Below are 18,986 nucleotides of genomic sequence, written 5' to 3'. Positions count from 1 at the left end.
TTGTCAGTTTATCTGTATAGAACAGTTACTTTTAAAATAATATGTGTACTGAATGATGTTTGATGTTTATTTGCAAAAAGCTTATGTTGACATGGGTATACTTTGGACTCCTAACTCCCAAAAAAGTAAAAACTGTGTTATGGGAGTTAATGCCTTCCCTGTTACATTTGCTCTATTTTAAGTTAAGATTAAGTAAAAATAATTAAATTAAGATTAACTTAAAATAAACAAGTGTGTGTGTGTGTGTGTGTGTTTGCGTGTGTGTGCGCGTGCGTGTGCGCGTGTGTGTGAATAACATACCTAGATATACTTACAGAATCAACTGCTTTTTGTCGTTGAGTGTTGTTTCATCGTAGATTTCGGTTAGCGTCCTCCGATAAATCTGAAAGTAAAGTATACAATATAATTTTTGTAAAGGGGCAAGCATTTGCTCTCATTGCACTTGCCTACATGTCAATCGTTGAAGAGCATTGCTATACTAAACTTGTCAATGTGATGTATGTGTCTTGTCTGAGAATTCTCACCATAATTTCAGGTCGTTTCTCGGAGATCTCGAACTCGTGGAACCTCTGGTCGCAGATGTTGTAGGAGACCTCCTCCACAACGAATAGAATGACGGCGCGAGGCACTCCGAATAGGTCATAGGCTTCCGTTATGCCCGAACACAGACCGGACAGGGCAAGGTTCGCGGGCATCTGCAAGAATTTATTTTTTTAGTTTTTGAAGTGAAGCTTCTTAAGGGGCATGAGACGGGCCTGCCCGCGAAATTCAAAAATTTGGTTTTTCGCAATTTGTAAATTAATACGACAACGTAGGCTTATGGTATTTTAATTGCGACAATGGCTGTATCATCCTCATAGGTTTATATAAAAATCTTTACTTGAAAGGGTCCAGTTTAAGAAATTAATTCTAGTATCGACTAATTTGTGAGAATAGTCTATACTAGACTTAATAATGGGTAAGTAATGGTGCAGATTTTAATATAAGCTTATGCCCGCAACTTTGTCCGCGTGGACTATCGCCTATTTTACCAATTAGGGTTTGAATTTCCAAAAATCCTTTAGCGGATGTCTACGTCATAATAGCTATTTGCATGCCTTCCAGCCCGTTCCGTCCAGTAGTTTGAGCTGCGCGTTGATAGCCTATGTTACGGGATTTACAAAAATATAAATTGATGGGACGAAGTCGCGAGCTAGTATACCATAAACACTAGAAATATCGTAGAGTGAAATTAGTTGGAACTAGCTGATGCCCGCGACTTCGTTCGCGTGGATGTAGGTTTTTAAAATTCCCGTGGGAACTCTTTGATTTTCCGGAATAAAAAGTAGCCTATGTGCTAATCCAGGGTATAATCTATCTCCATTCTAAATTTCAGCCCAATCCGTCAAGTAGTTTTTGCGTGAAGGAGTATCAAACATACACACATACATACAAACTTTCTCCTTTATAATATTAGTGTGATTGTAGTTTTGCAAAATATTAGTTTTACTCACCATCATCATCATCATCATCAGCCGATAGACGTTTAACTAGAAAACCGTGAATCATTGAACGTTTTTTGTAGACTATTGTGAAGGTTAGTTAAGTACCATTTTACCCGGCTGAGTTTGTTGTGGGCTCTTCTCAGACTTGGGCGCGTTTGGAACCCTCGTAGCTTTAGTTTTAAGTAACGTAATTAATTATCACCACTATATCGTACAAGTTTAACAATTTCGACCATCAAAAGGAGTACAATTGTACCTACTTTGAATAAATGATTTTGACTTTTATGCACCATATAATATACTTATTTAGCATTTGTATGTTATTCTTATAAAACATAGGTACTCACATTCTTGATGAGTTCAGGTTGACCTAACTGCCGAAGGATGTAACTGAAAATAATAAAACAAATTAGTAACCAAATTCTCAATACTACACCTGACCGAAAACAAGTTCACTATAAACAAATAGAAATTTGGAAAACACAACGTGAATTGAATAAAAGTATATGTACTCCGCGCCACATAAGTTGAAAAAGTAGATATTACTTCGCAAGATTTAGAAAATATGCTTTGAGATTGTTCCACAAAATGTGGAGGTTAAGTGAGATCTGCCGGGCGATTCAGAACACTTGATTCGGTAATTTATCGAACGATAGCATGTATTTTCAATTGAAAAATACCTACATTCGATTCGGTAAGTTATCAAACGATAACATGTATTTTCAATTGAAAAATACCTACACTCGTTCGGTAAGTTATCAAACGATAAAATGTATTTCCAATCGAAAAATACATTTTATCGTACGATAACTTACCGAATCGAGTATTCTGAATCGCCCGGGCGGCTGGGCAGTTAAGGCCACTGGCGCCGATTCTGATATTTTTCTCTAAGCCAGGTGGAACGCACCTGCCCAGAAGGTGCCTATTCACTCTTTTTATTTTTAGGTAGGTACTGTATTTTCATACACCGTGAGAAGCAAAAGGTTGACTGATGAACCAGCAGCACGGCGGTTAGTAATGTTGTATTAGTTGAAAACGACTACCTGCGTCTCAACTTTCATGGCGCGAGCTGTATTTACTGTAACAAAGTTGTATATTTTTTCGATGGTTACTATCATGGCCCAATTCATTATTTTCTGATCAGGTTTAACAACGTGTTATTTTGTTTAAAATCCAACATGCCACTACCCTGCGCATACACAATCAACAAATAGACAGTTATTTTAATAAAATCTCTATGGATTCTAAATAAAAACATTGCATTCTTTACAGTAACTTAAATGATGCGTCTACACAGCAGTTTAACATTTTCTAACATGTTACATTTGACGCTATTTGTTATATAATACAGTACAATATTACTTGTTTTATAACAAGGTAATACTTTGGTGATCAAAAGCTATATGACAAATCTATCCTAATCCATTGTTTTTATATTTAGTATTTTTAGTTACAACCTGTTTTGTTGGCCTTTTCAATTAAAAAAAAAATGTCATTATAATCTTAGTGCAGGAGCACCACAACTTTTACCGGCTTTAAAATTACTGAGTATCTTTATCCAGAATTAGAGATTTTATATCAAAATACATAGAACATACATGCGTTTGAAAAGCGACAGACTATAAGACATGCTGATATAGTTAGAGTAGGTACGTCAGAACTACATATTACATTATAATATGCTCTTTACTGTAAAATTAAAATAAACTATTACAATTTCAAAATGTTCTTATAAAACTAATTAAAGAACGAGTCAAGAATGTTGAAAAAGTTTTTGTGAAATTGAGCGGTTACTGCAAAAGGTGCAGACAGGTGCGTTATGATGTGTTGCAAATGACTTTGAAGAGACGATCGACCAATCACAGCAAAGCTCGAGCTTCAATAATTGAATTGAATTGAATTGAGCGTCACCACACCAGAGCGCCATGACAGACTACTAGCGAGCATATAGAATGCATGGATTCGATTTTCTTGTACGATACATCAGAACACGGTGCTTTGTCTGCACCTTTAAACACTCGGAGCAGGAGTTTAAGCAACCTTTTTTTTTTATACACAGGAAATGCCTAACGCATACCCTTCCGTCAGGGGAAACGGAGGGGTTATATGGGGCTTGCACCTACGTCCATTTTTACAATTTACAATTGCTTTTGCATGACCGTAATTTGTAATAAACGATGTCATTAATTGTTTTATTTATTAAACCTTATTCCTTTATAAATACACCACACGGTTTTGTCATGACTTTTGATTTATTTTTGAATGCGACTTTCATGAGAATAATTATGTAATTGGATTAAAGAAAAAAGATCTGTAATGTAATAAAAATCATTTTAGTATAGGATACCTACTAGAAGTGTGTACCCATCGAGGGAGGTATGACGATTGTATACATATGTAACTTTCCAGATTTATACCAATTCAGTCCAACCTTGAGATACTAGGATCTAGAATTCTAGATAGTTATTTCTTCATGTTTTCAGATTTGGAATACCACATTAAATAGTGATAAAAAGTAGATATTTCTGAAACTTAATGCTACGTATCCTATACACAGTTTTGAAAGATGTGTGCCCTACGCCATATCCAGCAATAATTGGATAAAAATCAAATAATAAACATGTCAAATCACAAAAAAACTAAATACACAAAGACCCTTTAACCGACATTGCAGACATGGATCAGGGAACATCTCTCAAGTCTCCAAAATGCTTCTAAAACAATTCATGCACGCCAAACTTTACTTCTAAATTAAAATCTAGATGCTATAATTACTTTATAAACTACCTACTACTCGAATTTTTTTTTTAATGAAAAAATTAAAATATTATCTACCCAAAATATGTCAAACGACATTCTGTGCATACAAAAAGCCATAAGAAAAAAGCGTAAGCGTGAGATAATAGACAAAAAAGCATTATAGGTGTAAGGAATGAATGTATAGCGTGCATATGCAAAGGCAGACATGAGAGATGTCGACTGAATTCATGGCTGCGAACGCGATGGATCGTGACCTTACATTTGAAATAAAAAAAGAAAAAATGTCTATGCTCATAAAACGACTAAACAACTTGTAGAACAGACATTCTGATGTGGATATCTCACTCAAATCTAGATCAATGAGATTAAATAGCTAAAATATTATTCTGAAATTTTCGTTTAATTAGCAAAATAATTTGCTGTCCAATTTTTTTTTTACTGAGAACATTAAAAAAAATATACTTAATCCTTTTCGTTCTCAGTTTAGTAGGTATGCACTTATTTTTTAACCACCGAGTCAAGACAAAGTTTGACCAGTTATGTCTACCACAGACACAACTGGTTAAACTTAACCTTAAACTTGGCATCGTAACATTCAAACGGATCCAAGACCGATTTGAATACGATTTTTTTACAGAGTATTCGAATCTAACGTACTCTTACAGGGTGGCATATTTAAATCAATTTTTATTTAATTGTAGAGTATAACAATTAAATAAAAATTAATTTAAATATGCTATATGTTAGATTCGAATACTCTGTAAAAAATCGTATTTAAGGCCCTGGATCCGATTGAGTGCTACATGCAAAGTTTAAGGTTAAAATTAACCACTTGTGTCTATGGCAGATTTGAATACGATTTTTACAGAGTATTCGAGTCTAACGCTTTTTCTTCATTCCACAGAGTATTCGAGTCTAACGCTTTTTCTTCATTCCACTCTATCTATGCATTGTGCTATAATCTTCGAAGATTTTTAAACAGAATGAAGCACAGATCATAAATGTCTTGTTCTACAAGAGTAATATTGAAAAAAAAAAAAAAAAACATGGTCATAGATCAATTAGGTCGTGGACACATCGCGCGCAAATGTCGGATACCGAGTCATGTCGGGCAGGTACGCAGCGAGCGCGCCAAAACTGGACGCAACCGTGTTGAATTCCACTTGTTTGATACTATTGCCGTCAGGGTTTTGCATCAGGTAGTCTGATCGGAACAGCCCGAGACTGAGATTCTGAAACGTTTACTTTGTAAATATTTATCTAATTTAGCGCTTAAACTATAAATTTAACTACAGTGGACCCGCGGTAATCCGACAAACGTTTTGCAGGACATTGTCGAACTATCGAATTTGTCGGATTATAGAGTACTGCCTGACCCCCTATAGTCCGGATTTTTTTACAAAAGAGTACCTTGTAATCCGACAAATTACAGATGCAATGATAAGATTATTTATGTTATACATACTCTGAAGTACTAATCATACTTTACTATGTACTTATGTCAAATTTAATAAATTCAATAATAATAGACATACCGGATTACAGGGGGTGCCGGATTAGACAGGGGCCGGATTACCGGGGGTCCACTGTATAAGTAAGGCTCAATTTATATTGAAAGGGAATGAAATGCACACAGAACGGAATCGAAGCGATTTTCAGGGTTCCGTATCACAAAAGGAAAAAGGAACCCTTATAGGATCACTTTGTTGTCTGTCAGTCTGTCTGTGCGTCGTGTCTGTCAAGAAAACCTATAGAGAACTTCCCATTGACTTGACATGAAACTTGACAGGTAAGTCTTACAGCACAAAGGAAAAAATCCCAAAAACCGGGAACTTGTAGTTACGTCACATGAACGCATTGCAGTGTCAAGCGTCTTGCGTCTATAGCACGAGAAATTGACGCTTCTGTTTCATACCATTCCCTTTCAATGTAAATTGAGCCTTATGGATATAAATATCTAGTTACTAGACTCAAGGTCTATCTGTAATCTGTCGATAAGTTATGTTAAGCCGATGTACCTGCGCAGAAATCTTATTTTTCTTATGCACTGGCAGGTGTTAAATGTATACCTACACCTGACGCTAGGTAGGCTATGAAACGACTAGGTTTCTTTGATTTCATGTGACCTATAGCCTAATATTTGACTGATCGTCGATTCAGGATCAAACCAAAAGTTGCCTCACTCTAGTTCACTCTGCCGTTGCTAAGTAACTTATCGACAGATCACATTTTATAGATTAATAATTATTATTTAGTATCATTTATTTATTTCAGTCTTAAAATGACAACTCTAAAAGTACAAGTTTGAAATGAGTGCTATCTTTTTCCACAGAAAAACGAGAGAAAAGGATAGCACTACTTTTAGACCTGTCCCTTTAGTGCCCGGCAGGAAATATTGTACATCGACCTTTAGAAAGAGATAACAGTTTCGTAGAGGGTTGTCCCTGTCATTGAGACCGACTAAACGTCACATAGGTACGAGTGAAAGAGACAACGCTCTACGAAGCCGAAACCTCTTTCTAAAGGTCGATGTACAATATTTCCAGCGGGCTCCTGTATTTAATATATACAGAAGAATTGATTCTATTATACACAACCAATTCTAATACAGTCAATATAAAAACTAATTATAATAATTCCCTTTTCCTTCGAACTAAGCATAGATCTACATTTTGTGCTCAAGGATAGTTCAACATGTGAGGTTTGCCTCTATGACAATTTTAACTTCATAATATAATTATTTTACAGTAGTAGTACTAGAATCTATTACTTAAAGCGAGTATCCCTTCCCCTCCACCTACAAACTAGAGTAAAGCTTGTGCCTGAATTTTATTACTACATAGAACAATATTGTCCAATAGCCTTCAAAATAATATGCTCCATACTGCTCTTTTCAATACATTAAAAATTTGAGAATTGAAATTAGATTATACTGCTCTTTTTAATACATTGAAAATGTGGGAATTGTTTGTACGGTTATAAAGATTTTAATCCTAGTGAATTTCAATTCTTACAAAATCAGAAATATTAAATTGTAAACCTTATAACTAAAGACTAATTTTCGTTGGTCAGTGAAAATGTATACAGGATATTTTTAAGGGTTTTACAACACCCGCCCGATCCATAATGGAATAACATCCGTTTTCTGTTTTCGAATTACTTATCGACATATTTTAGATAGACCTAATGTAGAAAATGGATGCTAACTAGTTTGCGTAGATCAACAGTAATTGTTACTAAATCAAATCGAAATGAAGATGTCTCGATATTTATCGATTTTCTTTCTATTGACGATTAAATCGATGATAAAATATAGCTGTCAATAATTTGTTTCGCGTTGCGATTCCTTAAGTTGCTCGATCAATCGACCGATGATTATGACGGATAGACCGTTTTCTCGACCAGAATAAGTTGATCATATCTACCAATCCAATGAAAATGAGCGTTAATGGTCAAAGTTTTCACTTCAACGACCGCTCCTAAATTCTAAAACGATACACTAAATAGATTAATATGGAGTTTTAAAGAATTTTTCTTCCTAAGAATAATATTATTGTCTTCAAATATAAGGAACTTTTCTAATTCATACAATAATTTCTAATTTTTATCTTATATTTCTACCACAAGCTCAGTTACAAAGTTACACACAAAACGGTTTAACAAACAATAACACCTTTTTTGTTAAAATATAAAAATTTTAACTTCACACGCTTTTTTTGTATTAAACAAAATTCTACATTAAAAATGCACTTAACTATATTTTTTAGCTATTTTTTTTTGTATACAAGTGTAAATTAAAAATTTATAACACCCCCGACAATTGAAGGTTACAGTAACTAGAAAAGAGCTGATAACTTTCAAACGGCTGAACCGACTTTCTTCGATTATAGCTAAGAACACTCTCGATCAAGCCACCTTTCAAACAAAGAAAACTAAATTAAAATCGGTCCATTAGTTTAGGAGCTACGATGCCACAGACAGATACACAGATACAGAGATACACACGTCAAACTTATTTTTTGGTCAGAGTTAATAAAATAATAATGACTCCTGAAACCTCAAAACAGAAGAAAATAGCAAAAGCTAACGTGATTTTATGACAAAATTAAGAAATGTATATTGTGGTAAAACTTAAAATAGGGTTGTCATTTATAACAGCTGTAAATATACTGTTTTGGAATTAAAATTCAGTTAAGTTTCATACTTTTATGAGTTTTCAATTCTTGAATGTGATGATTTCATAGGTAATATAAAACAATATAAAATAAGTTATATGAAACATAACAAAAAATATATTATATAGGTTATCTGTAAATTACTGTATTAATTTTTATTCACAAAAGGCTATATAAACTCTGCAAACTGCAAATGCATTCTAATATACACAGCTATGTTAAACTACTAACAAATGGATAACAAACAAAATATTTTGCAACAGGGTGTTTTCTTCCCTCTTAGGGTTTGAATTTTCATAAATTTTATTATTACTGAATAATTATGTAAGCAGGTACATGAAAATATTTTTTTTTTTATCCATTTGTTTTTATTATGAAGAAAATACGGACGCCAAATAAGCAATTTACATTACAATCGGCATTTCATCAAACCATTTCACCACTTCATACGAAAAGGACCAGATTTTTCAAAGTATACTTGTAGGCATAATATGAAGGAAATAAAAATAAATATAGTTAGTTGATAGAGTGTCATAAAACTAGTTAGTATAAGTATCTCTTTTTATTGAGAAATTCTATTTAAAAAAAATAACTCAATGCTGTTCTTTTTTTTTTTTCAATTTGACAGTTAGCTTTTTCTCAAAAATCTGCTCCCCATTCCTAATCATACCCCCTACATTATCTCACAATAAGAGTCAAGGCGAACATACAACTTTGAACATAAACCTTTTCAAATAGATGTATTTTTATCATCATCATCATCACGATCAACCGGATCACGATTATGCATGAGAAGGATCTCACTCAGAATGAGAAGGTTTTGGCCGCTAGCCACGGCCGAAGCCTGATAACAAATACTACATCAGAGGTAATTTAAGAGATTATAAACCTGATCTTCCTTGCAACCCTTTTATGGGATCATGACGTTTTATATATGACCCTTTTTATATTAAAATAATTACTTCCAAGATTGCTACATCTACAGAGTGTACTTTGTGTATGCTCTTATCAGTGCTGAGATAGACTATCTATGTGGATCTTATCACATCACTATAGCTAATGTGTTTAAAAAACACATTTTTCTTTAAAACAGGATGATAAACATGCGTACAACTGTTTTTTTTTTAAATTTTAAACATTAGTTCAAAACAGTGCCAACCCTAGATGTTCGCCTCAAATCTCATCGCGAGATCTACACACCCCCTACACAGCCCCGTGGTGGCTACCTCTGAATCTCCCTGGACACAGGCCCCAGGTGGCCAAAGCCGGACGCTATACTGTTGATCTCCACCTGCTTCCACGAGCAGTACGGAGTGTGCTTCGCGCACTGGTTCTCCGTGTGCGGGCATCGCGACTCCAGCATGATGTCTGACCTCAGCATCCCTAGCGAGATCGGCTGGGCCGGACAGATTACCAATATAACCCTCCATAGAAACACTCATACCACAACCCCTTGCCCCCCCCCCCCCCCCTTCAACCTCACTCTCCTTCAGACCCCCTTGAAACCTGATTGCCTTGGTCGTGACAATGACAAAAAGCGCACATAGGTACGTATCCCGCAGTGTGCTGTAGAATCGCAAGGTCTTTCTTGATAGCAACTCAAACGCTTGACAAAAGTCATGCTTTACAGAAATCAATATATGTATATATGAACATACATATATTATGTAATATTTTATTATATGTAATATTATTTATTCATAACTGCACCTGTAATGGACAACCGTACTGCAATCAATTTGTACATTTTATAGTCATAATTGTATGGAAGTTATTGGTGTAAATAAATAAAATTAAAAATCACACTAATATTATAAAGGCGAAAGATTGTATGTGTGTGTGTGTGTGTATGTTTGTTACTCCTTCACGCAAAAACTACTGGACGGATTTGGCTGAAATTCGGAATGGAGATAGATAATATCCTGGATTAGCACATAGGCTACTTTTTATCCCGGAAAACCAAAGAGTTCCCACGGGATTTCGAAAAACCTAAATCAACGCGGACGAAGTCGCGGGCGTCAGCTAGTAAAATATATGAATTCTAAGGTATAAGTTGGAGCACGCTTGCCTACAATACCTGCCCTGAGTGAAACATTTGTAACAAATTGTGAAGGTTTCTACAGAGGAGTCTTACGAAATATCAGTTGCCAAATGTTTTAAGTTTGTATACATATAGAATAGGTACCTAATAACCAAATCATTAAGCAATGTATTTCAATGACTATTTTGTACAATTGCATAATGTCAATAGTGTTTTTTTGACTGACGCCTAAGATACTAGTTTATTATATACTATATCCTTCCCCGGAATGTATCCTAAGTCTGTACTTTTCATTAAAATCGGTTTAGGGGTTAAGCCGTGAAAACGTAGCAGACAGATAGACACACTTTCGCATTTATAATATTAAGTATGGACTAGCGACCCACGCCTGCTGGAATGGGTAGTTTATTACAATTTTCTTAGGGATCTCTAATTTTTAAAAAATAAATTATAGCCTATGTCACTCAGGAGTAATGTAGCTTTTTACTTGGAAAACAACTTTCAAAATTGGTACAGTAATTCCAGAGATTACCACCTATGAACAAACTTACAAAATTTACCTCGTTATAATATTAGTATAGATAATAAACAAGCTAAATAATATATTATTATGATGTGCTTTTGAAGCGTAATTGAATTTACCATTGTTTTGGAATGCCTTACCTACTGAGATGAACCAGCAAGAAACTCAGCATTTGCTCTTTTCAAACAATCAATTTACAATACTATTTATAAATAAAGCTGTGTTTAAGTTGTTATCAATAAAGACGCTATGATTCGCCTTCACTCCACTCTGTAGGTGACTGTTGTGCCTAAGCTATACTCTATACACTCACAGAAGTTAATATATAGCACTCTGTTATGTAATCCCATACAAATAACAAAGCTAAAAATCTCAGTAGGCGTTACCTATGGTTTCAAAAAACATTCAAAATTCAATTCGAAAATGTTTCTATAAAACATTTACACAAACTTAGTTTCGTTTGTGACTGGTCAGTGACTCAAAATGGTTAACACCCACTGATATTTTTATCTCTGTCATTTGTATGGGATTACATAACAATTATATACTTCTAGTAGTATATAGTATATAGTATACTAGCTTTTTCCATGGATAGAATAAGCTCACGTTTCGAAACCCACATAATGTCTTTTTTAAAATAAATGCATCCAAATAAACAAAATGGTGGATACTAAGAAATGAATTTAATATTTACCTGAGCCATTCCTTCGTCTCTTACTTTGACCCATATGTCAAAAAGGTTTGCTGTGAATTCGTCAACTTGTAAAGCATTCTCCAGAGTGCATGTCAAAAATTCGTCATCGTGTGCAACCTAGAATTTAAAGACTTAAATAACAAGTGTTTTCACTAGATTTAAACATATGCACAACACATAATACAGAAACGTTTAAGTTTGGAAAGCAGCCCAGAAAGAAGAAGATAGGATTATTCAAAAGGCAGATTAACAAATTCCTGAAAAGCTACCAATGCATTGGAGGCTCCTCTGGTGCTGTGGTTCATAAGCTGCACTTAACATCAGATGACTCAGCTGATATTATGCTTCTTTTTCTGTATTTATATTTTATAAAGTAGATTATGGTGTTAGCTACTCTTGCATCTACTGATTGACTGGCAATCTTTCAGGGTCTATTATCTATTGTGGCAGAAAGAATACTATAAATTCAGTCATTCACAACAAAAAAACTGATCCTGACTATAAGGGTTCCTTAAGAGGTGCTGAACCGGCAAAAGCTATTGTTATTATTACCTTGTGCATAAGTTCATTCAATACAGGTTGTAATTCCACTGCTTTAGTGAACTCAGTGCGTGGGAACGGAGATGGAAGCAAAACAAATGGTGCAATCTGAAACAATGTTTAGAGTTTTACATAGCTTCAATATGTACCTATTAACAGGTAAAAGGATACTTTCGACTGGTCCTACCAATTTGCGTTATGGGACTTCTATGGAACTATGGAATTCTGAATTAACCACTAGTGGCAGGATAAGATCATTTATGAACATCTAGAAGCTTTCATCATAAAATACAAACAAACCGCAATGACTGTAAATACGATTTACCTACTAACCTGAATGGAATCTTTCGTGAAGTTTTTCCTATCCCTCATACCAACGCCGTGCATCAATGCCCAGTCCTTGGCCTTCTCTATAACTGAAACAAGTAACTTGTGCTCCAGGGGCAGAGGTATACAGGATGCGAGACGAGCTTGAGTCATTTTTCCAACTTTATTCACGACCACGCGCTGACAAAAGGATTGAATGGAAACGAAACGAAAACGCCTAGTTGTGGAAATTTGTTTTGCCACTTTTTGTTTATATAGGTGATTCGTTAATTTTGCTATTGCTTTTTACTAACAAATTGAGAAACTTTAGAAATCGACAATTTTATTCGCGTTTTGAAATCAATCACCAATAATTTAGCACGGAATATCACCACCACACATACCAAAGAGTATTCACTTTGTCACATACCAAGTTACCACAACAGATTGAATTTATGTTGAATTTGGTATTATTACATGCAAAGAGAATATAATCACTACTTTACTCTATGGTCGTAAGCGTTATGTAAAAGTTGGTATTTCAATATCGATATTCCCTATTCCAACAAGTATGATCGTTCAAGCGTTCATGCTTCGTTCATGCATCTCTGCCCTATTCCGTGCCTCTAATCCAGTGTTGCCATTCAAACGGTAATTGCTGTAAATGGTACTTCAAGCACATAATTTTAGATGATTATAGAGTAGGTTTTTCATTGCCTTATGATAATATACGGCAGTGCAATATCGTTTTGAATCAATTCACAAGGATTCTATTTTAAGTTGATTACGGTTCCAATCAAGAAAAAGCCTTAGATTATGTTTCTACCACACAGTACTGCTGGCTGTGAAACTGCAATTCTGTAAATAAGATTCTGTTGGCAAAGCAACCGATCAGGAACTAAGCAAACGACATTTAAGTCATCGCAAAATATGTGTGCAAAAATTAAAAACAAGGACAAGACGCATTGATTAAATAAATTACTTACACGACATGAAAGTAACTAGTTGAGTCTATTAGAAATCTCTCTGGCGATGATATTTATTATGAGATGTATAATAGATAAGTATACATTTTTCCCCTATTTAATACCTATATTTTTATTAGATGTATTTTTAATCAGTAAAAATAAGACTCGCACTTGGCCGGTTTTAGTAATAAATACGGCAATCTGAAGTATCGAATATGGCAACTTTATCAAACTTGATGGCAGCACTGCTCTAATCCCGTTCCCTTCCGTTGCAAAATGTGAAGACCACAGAGTAAAGACGGAAGATGCGAAATTGCAATTTGCAAATGGAGTCAACAAAAAAGCAAAAAACAGAGCACAGAGTACTAAGTACTTTTTACATACGGGAACATTACATGTTGAAGATTTCGTTGCATACATACATAGTACACAAACTGTTTGTTTTTTGGCTTTCATCAATTATTAGTGGTTTTTAAAAATAATTCTCTCTTGGTAATTGGTTATATACGTGGATCAGTCGCTTACGAAACAGCGCCATTCAATGGGACGCCGCGTTGGCCGTATATCGATGGTAAAAAGATTTTTAACAACTCTTTCGTTGTGAGTTTTACTGTTTTATCAGTTTTCAGACTTTGCTATCCTATGAAATGTTTCCAATCAATAATAATTTCTTGGTAGTCTTTTCCATCCGTGAAAACGTGGAATCTCGGTGGTTGAGATAAATTACAAATGGTTAATGGATTACTTGGTGTCTTCTTGAAATTGTTTAGGTTCTTCAAGTATTGTATCATGAACAACGTATTGGTATTGTCCTTGTTGGTGCTTGTTCATCACATCAAGAGCTCAAGAGTTGAGGGATACTATCCGTATCCGACGCGCGACGTGAGGCTAGATGATTTAGCCACGCTTATTCTTCCTATTGTTATTTTTAACTAATAGAGTGTGTTGCTGGCTGGATGCTTAGTGGACCCATCTATCATCAGTGTTGCTTGAAATAAGTGAAGGATTTCAAAGATCTCAATAAAACAATATTTTCTTATTCCCACTCTAAGAGTATTAAACTAAAATTTTAAGTACTTACCTATAAATAGTTTGAGTCAATAGTTTTTAATACCTAGTCAATATAATGACAAGTATAAAAAAAGTATGTTAAATACAAAATTCATATGCTTAAAACAAGCTATATATTTTGAACTATTGTTGATGTCTTCTGTTTGTTATATGATTGATAGAGTTCTTGAGTTCTGCATTGTTAAACCAAGCCATTTTTTACATTGACCCCAAACAAGAAATAAGTCAATCAAAGAAATGACATAGCACATACAGTGTAAACTATAACGAAACTCGAGGGACTGTTATAGAGAGTTATCATTATATGGAGTGAACAAAAAAACAACCAAATTAACAAGAATTTTTAATATTTATGTCTTAGATAATAAATGCTTATACATTATTGTCTACACATATAGTCTGACAACTTTGACGTTTCTTGCTATGCCAGTACTTGTTTTGTATTATTTTATGTATTCTATTCATATCTAGATATGTGGTGGAATCGTCTTGATTAACAAAAATTTTCTACCAACTTAGCGACATCTAGGGCTTGTTGAATCGTTGGTGGTGAGTCGGCTTTGTCCACTTGATCATCTTCTTCATCTTGATTATCGGGTGTTTCCTGACTTTTTATTTGTGTTTTCTCCTGGACTTTTATGGTTTTGAGGCTATAATTAAGCTAGAAGTAGCTGTCCTTCATTCAGGCTAACCATTTTTGGTTTTTTTTTTTTAAATCAAATGAATAAATGAACTAGTGAGCCAATCAAAGTATCAAGATATTCATACAAAAAGCAAAAATAAGTGTATGCATATTAGCTTCAATATTCAATATTTTCGCTATAATACTGAAGCTAGTATAATATACTTTAAATAAAAAAATGACAGTGTTTAATCATTTGTTGTTATTGTCTTTTGTGTGAAATGATTGCACTCACCTTGGGGCCAAAACACCCCAGTACCAATTCCCTCTATTTGATCCGATCCACAAGCAGGCCAGCAACAAAGCAGTTTTTCTGGTGCTGTAAATGTTCACCAGTGATGATAATCACTTAATATCAGGTGACCGGCTCACTCCTTTCCTCGCTATTAATACATTTATGAAAAATGTATAAAAAAATTGACGAGAGTTCTTTGTTCTACATTAAACAACAATTTTTGGGTTTCAATCTCAAATTAATAAATAAACTAGTGAGCCAATCATAATAAAGACTCATACAAGAAGCACAAATAAGTCTATGGCTATAACCCTGAAGCTCCTATTAATTAATGTGCTTTCAATAAAAACGCCATTGTTTAATCCCTTGTTGTCTTCTGTGTGAAATAAAATCGGCTGAGTCCTTTGTTCTGCATTATAATTTCTAAACACAACTACATATTTTTGGGTTTCAAACTCTAATACATAAATTAGTGAGTCAATCAAAGTAACTTATACAGAAGCACAAATAAGTGTATGCATATTAGCTTCAATATTCAATATTTTCGCTATAATACTGAAGCTAGTATGAATGTGCTTTCAATAAAAACGTAATTGTTTTATCCGTTGCTGTCGTCTTTTGTGTGAAATAAAATCGGCTGAGTCCTTTGTCCTGCATTGCAATTTCTAAACACAAGGGTTTCAAACTCAAATTAATACATAAATTAGTGAGTCAATCAAAGTAACTCATACAAGAAGCACAAATAAGTGTATGAATAAATTAGCTTCAATATATCCGCTATAATACTGAAGCTAGTATTAAAGTGCTTTCAATAAAAACGCCATTGTTGAATCCATTGTTGTCTTTTGTGTGAGAAATAAAATCGGCTGAGTCCTTTGTTCTGCATTGTAATTATACTGAACACAACCATTTTTGGGTTTCAAACTCAAATTAATATATAAACTAGTGAGTCAATCAAAGTAAAGACTCATACAAGGATCATTAATAAGTGTATGCATATTAGCTTCAATATTTCCGCTATAATACTGAAGCTAGTATTAAAGTGCTTTCAATAAAAACGCCATTGTTTAATCCCTTGTTGTCTTTTGTGTGAAATAAAATCGGCTGAGTCCTTTGTTCTGCGTTGTAATTTGTGTGTCGTGACCATCTGAGCTAGCTTCAACCCCACCTCGATTCAAGAACACCAGACATGCGCAAAACAGTACTTTAAAAAGTGATGTCATATGGCATTACATTTCGTACTAAGTAATATTACATTTTACCATCACTCCGAACATCACCCGAGCTGGCGCGCTAGTGACGGCCACCTGGCACCTATCAAATAGTGCGCTATGTAATGAAATGAAAATATGTTCGGATGTATTATTACATTACATGAGATATCGAGTGATGGGATGCCCCGCCGCCATACGTACTACGTTCGATGTACGCACTACCGCACCTAGTTACATTATACCGCTAGCCAATATTCCGTTCGGTCACTTTAGTTAATAAATAAAGTTGGTTTCCCTTCATACTTTAGACCAGGCTTAGGACTGGCAATATACTCGTACATGGATTACCTACGAATTACGATTATACGTGATACGACCATGGATATTGGCGTATTTATAAATCAACTTTATATGTACAATGATTGTTATTTTTTTTCTTATTTTTATTCTAATTATTTTGATTTTTTTTTTGTTTTTTTTTAGTAGGTAGGTACTTTTAAAATTTTAGTATTTACATTATATTTAATTACAGCTAATAAATAATAGTTGCGACAATTTTTTTGTCTTAAGACGTGTACGTTTTTCATTTAACGTCAGTCCTGCCTTCGAAAACACACGCTCACATGGTACGGATGTAGCCGAGATGTTTAGGCGTTTTAGCATGTATTTGTACAAACGAGGATACACGCTTTTGCGTTCGTTCCACCAAAGCAGTGGATTTTCTGATCTTTTGACGAGTGGTTCTTCTATATATTTATCAAACTCGACAATACCGGCTGCAGTCGGATTTTGAGGAACGAGGACAGCAACTTCGGCGTCAAATTCATCCCAAATCGAGCCAGATTCAGTGGAAGGTGCAGATTTTTGCTGTACAACTGGCTCTTGGACTGTTTCCGGGGTTCGATGTGTTCCAATTTTCAATTTCAATGCTGATGCAGCTCTATTAAAATTGGCAATGTCACTAAACCCACTTTTTTTAAATCGCGGATCTAACCCTTAATCAAATGGAACACTTTTTAAGAGATACATAAAAACTGAGACCGGTTCTAGGGGGGGTTTTGTGAGTAGATTTCAAATCTCATGAAAATAATATGAAAAAGTGGGGGGAAAAGGGGATTTTGCGGTGGGAAATAATTTCCCTTTGTTCGTAACGGCATTGCAAAATATTATCAAGTGGGAAATATTTTCCCATTATTCAGTGTAGTTTAAGATAGTTTCAAGAATTTTACTACTGCTAATATACTAGTTCTTCACCCTGCTTTGCTTTTCATTTTATTTTATATAAAAAATAAAAAATATATATCATGCAATTCTAAAATAAAACAGTGTAGAGGTTTTAATAGTTTAATGACAAAAATAAAAGTAAATGCAAAATTATGGTTTCATTTCAATGCTCTGTTTGCTCAGTGATTGGACATTTGACACCATCACCAGCACCACATAAAGTTCCATAATCATGAAGTAGGTACCTCAGACTTGTAATTTTATCGGTAGTAAATATTTATAATATAATATTTAAAAAAAAAGAATTATGAACTTTATCTGGATGCCATGTGTCAGATGTTCATTCACTGAGTAGACATAGCATTGATAATATTTCAATTACCGTCAACCACGGCATCTTTACCATAATTTTGAAGAAAAAACTTAATAAATCGAAAAAATAAACATTTAGGATTAAGCTAAGATTTTTAATCGATGTCTTTAGTGCTTCTCTGTTGCTTTATAATTCCCTGCGACATATAACTGTAAAACCGCTAAAGTAGTACCATAAGCATGGTACAGGTAAAGAAGCCACAAAATTGGCAACTTTACCTTTACAGTAATTCTCATTAGAATGAAGCCTTTTTAACTGAAATTGGTAAAGATACCATTCCGCTTTACTTTCTCAGTTTATATGTATGGGTACTTTAATCTAAAAAGCTATATACTAGCAACACAGGCTGGTAGGTAAAGATGACATTGATTCCATTGAAATTTTCATACTAATGTAATTTATTATTAGGGCTGCCACCAGTTAAATGTATTTAAAAAAATGTACCTTAAAAAAACATCACAAAACACAAACACAAGTTAGATTTTCGCAAGGAGAGTTGTGAAAATGGCATGCGATAGTAAAAATTGCAAGTTATAACAAAGTACCTATGCATTTCATTTATTTTTGCGATTATAACTTGTAGCTACCACTACCCGTCGCATAATTATTATATCAGCTATACTATAGTAGTTTCAATCTCATCAATATGTTTGTTTGTATAAATTTAACTTATTATTAATTATTAAAAAAAACAAG

At 34.2% G+C, this 18,986-nt stretch overlaps 1 protein-coding gene and 1 long non-coding RNA gene across 4 annotated transcripts in view; one reads left to right on the top strand and one right to left on the bottom strand.

Annotated features, from left to right (window-relative positions):
• Positions 1-12,948, bottom strand: part of LOC123865396 (glutathione synthetase-like) — a 65,109-nt gene extending 52,161 nt beyond the window's left edge. The window contains exons 1-8 of one of the 3 annotated variants that reach the window (XM_045906399.1): positions 12,551-12,948; positions 12,230-12,325; positions 11,678-11,794; positions 9,666-9,815; positions 5,343-5,476; positions 1,832-1,874; positions 525-695; positions 315-382 (exon numbers count right to left, since the gene is read on the bottom strand). In XM_045906399.1, coding sequence (XP_045762355.1) covers positions 315-382; positions 525-695; positions 1,832-1,874; positions 5,343-5,476; positions 9,666-9,815; positions 11,678-11,794; positions 12,230-12,325; positions 12,551-12,697 — 926 coding nt within the window. In that variant the 5' untranslated portion in view covers positions 12,698-12,948. Of the gene's footprint in view, positions 1-314; positions 383-524; positions 696-1,831; positions 1,875-5,342; positions 5,477-9,645; positions 9,816-11,677; positions 11,795-12,229; positions 12,326-12,550 lie in introns of all 3 variants that reach the window. The other 2 variants (XM_045906396.1, XM_045906397.1) reach the window with 2 other exon arrangements.
• On the top strand, positions 525-8,244 carry LOC123865410. The gene is made up of 3 exons (XR_006795967.1): positions 525-535; positions 6,624-6,799; positions 8,234-8,244. It is a non-coding gene; the product is annotated as an uncharacterized LOC123865410 (long non-coding RNA).
• Positions 12,949-18,986: the final 6,038 nt, after the last annotated feature.

Source organism: Maniola jurtina, chromosome 5 (assembly GCF_905333055.1).
Source record: "Maniola jurtina chromosome 5, ilManJurt1.1, whole genome shotgun sequence".
Lineage (NCBI taxonomy): Eukaryota > Metazoa > Arthropoda > Insecta > Lepidoptera > Nymphalidae > Maniola > Maniola jurtina.
This window is presented reverse-complemented; position numbering and strand designations above follow the sequence as displayed.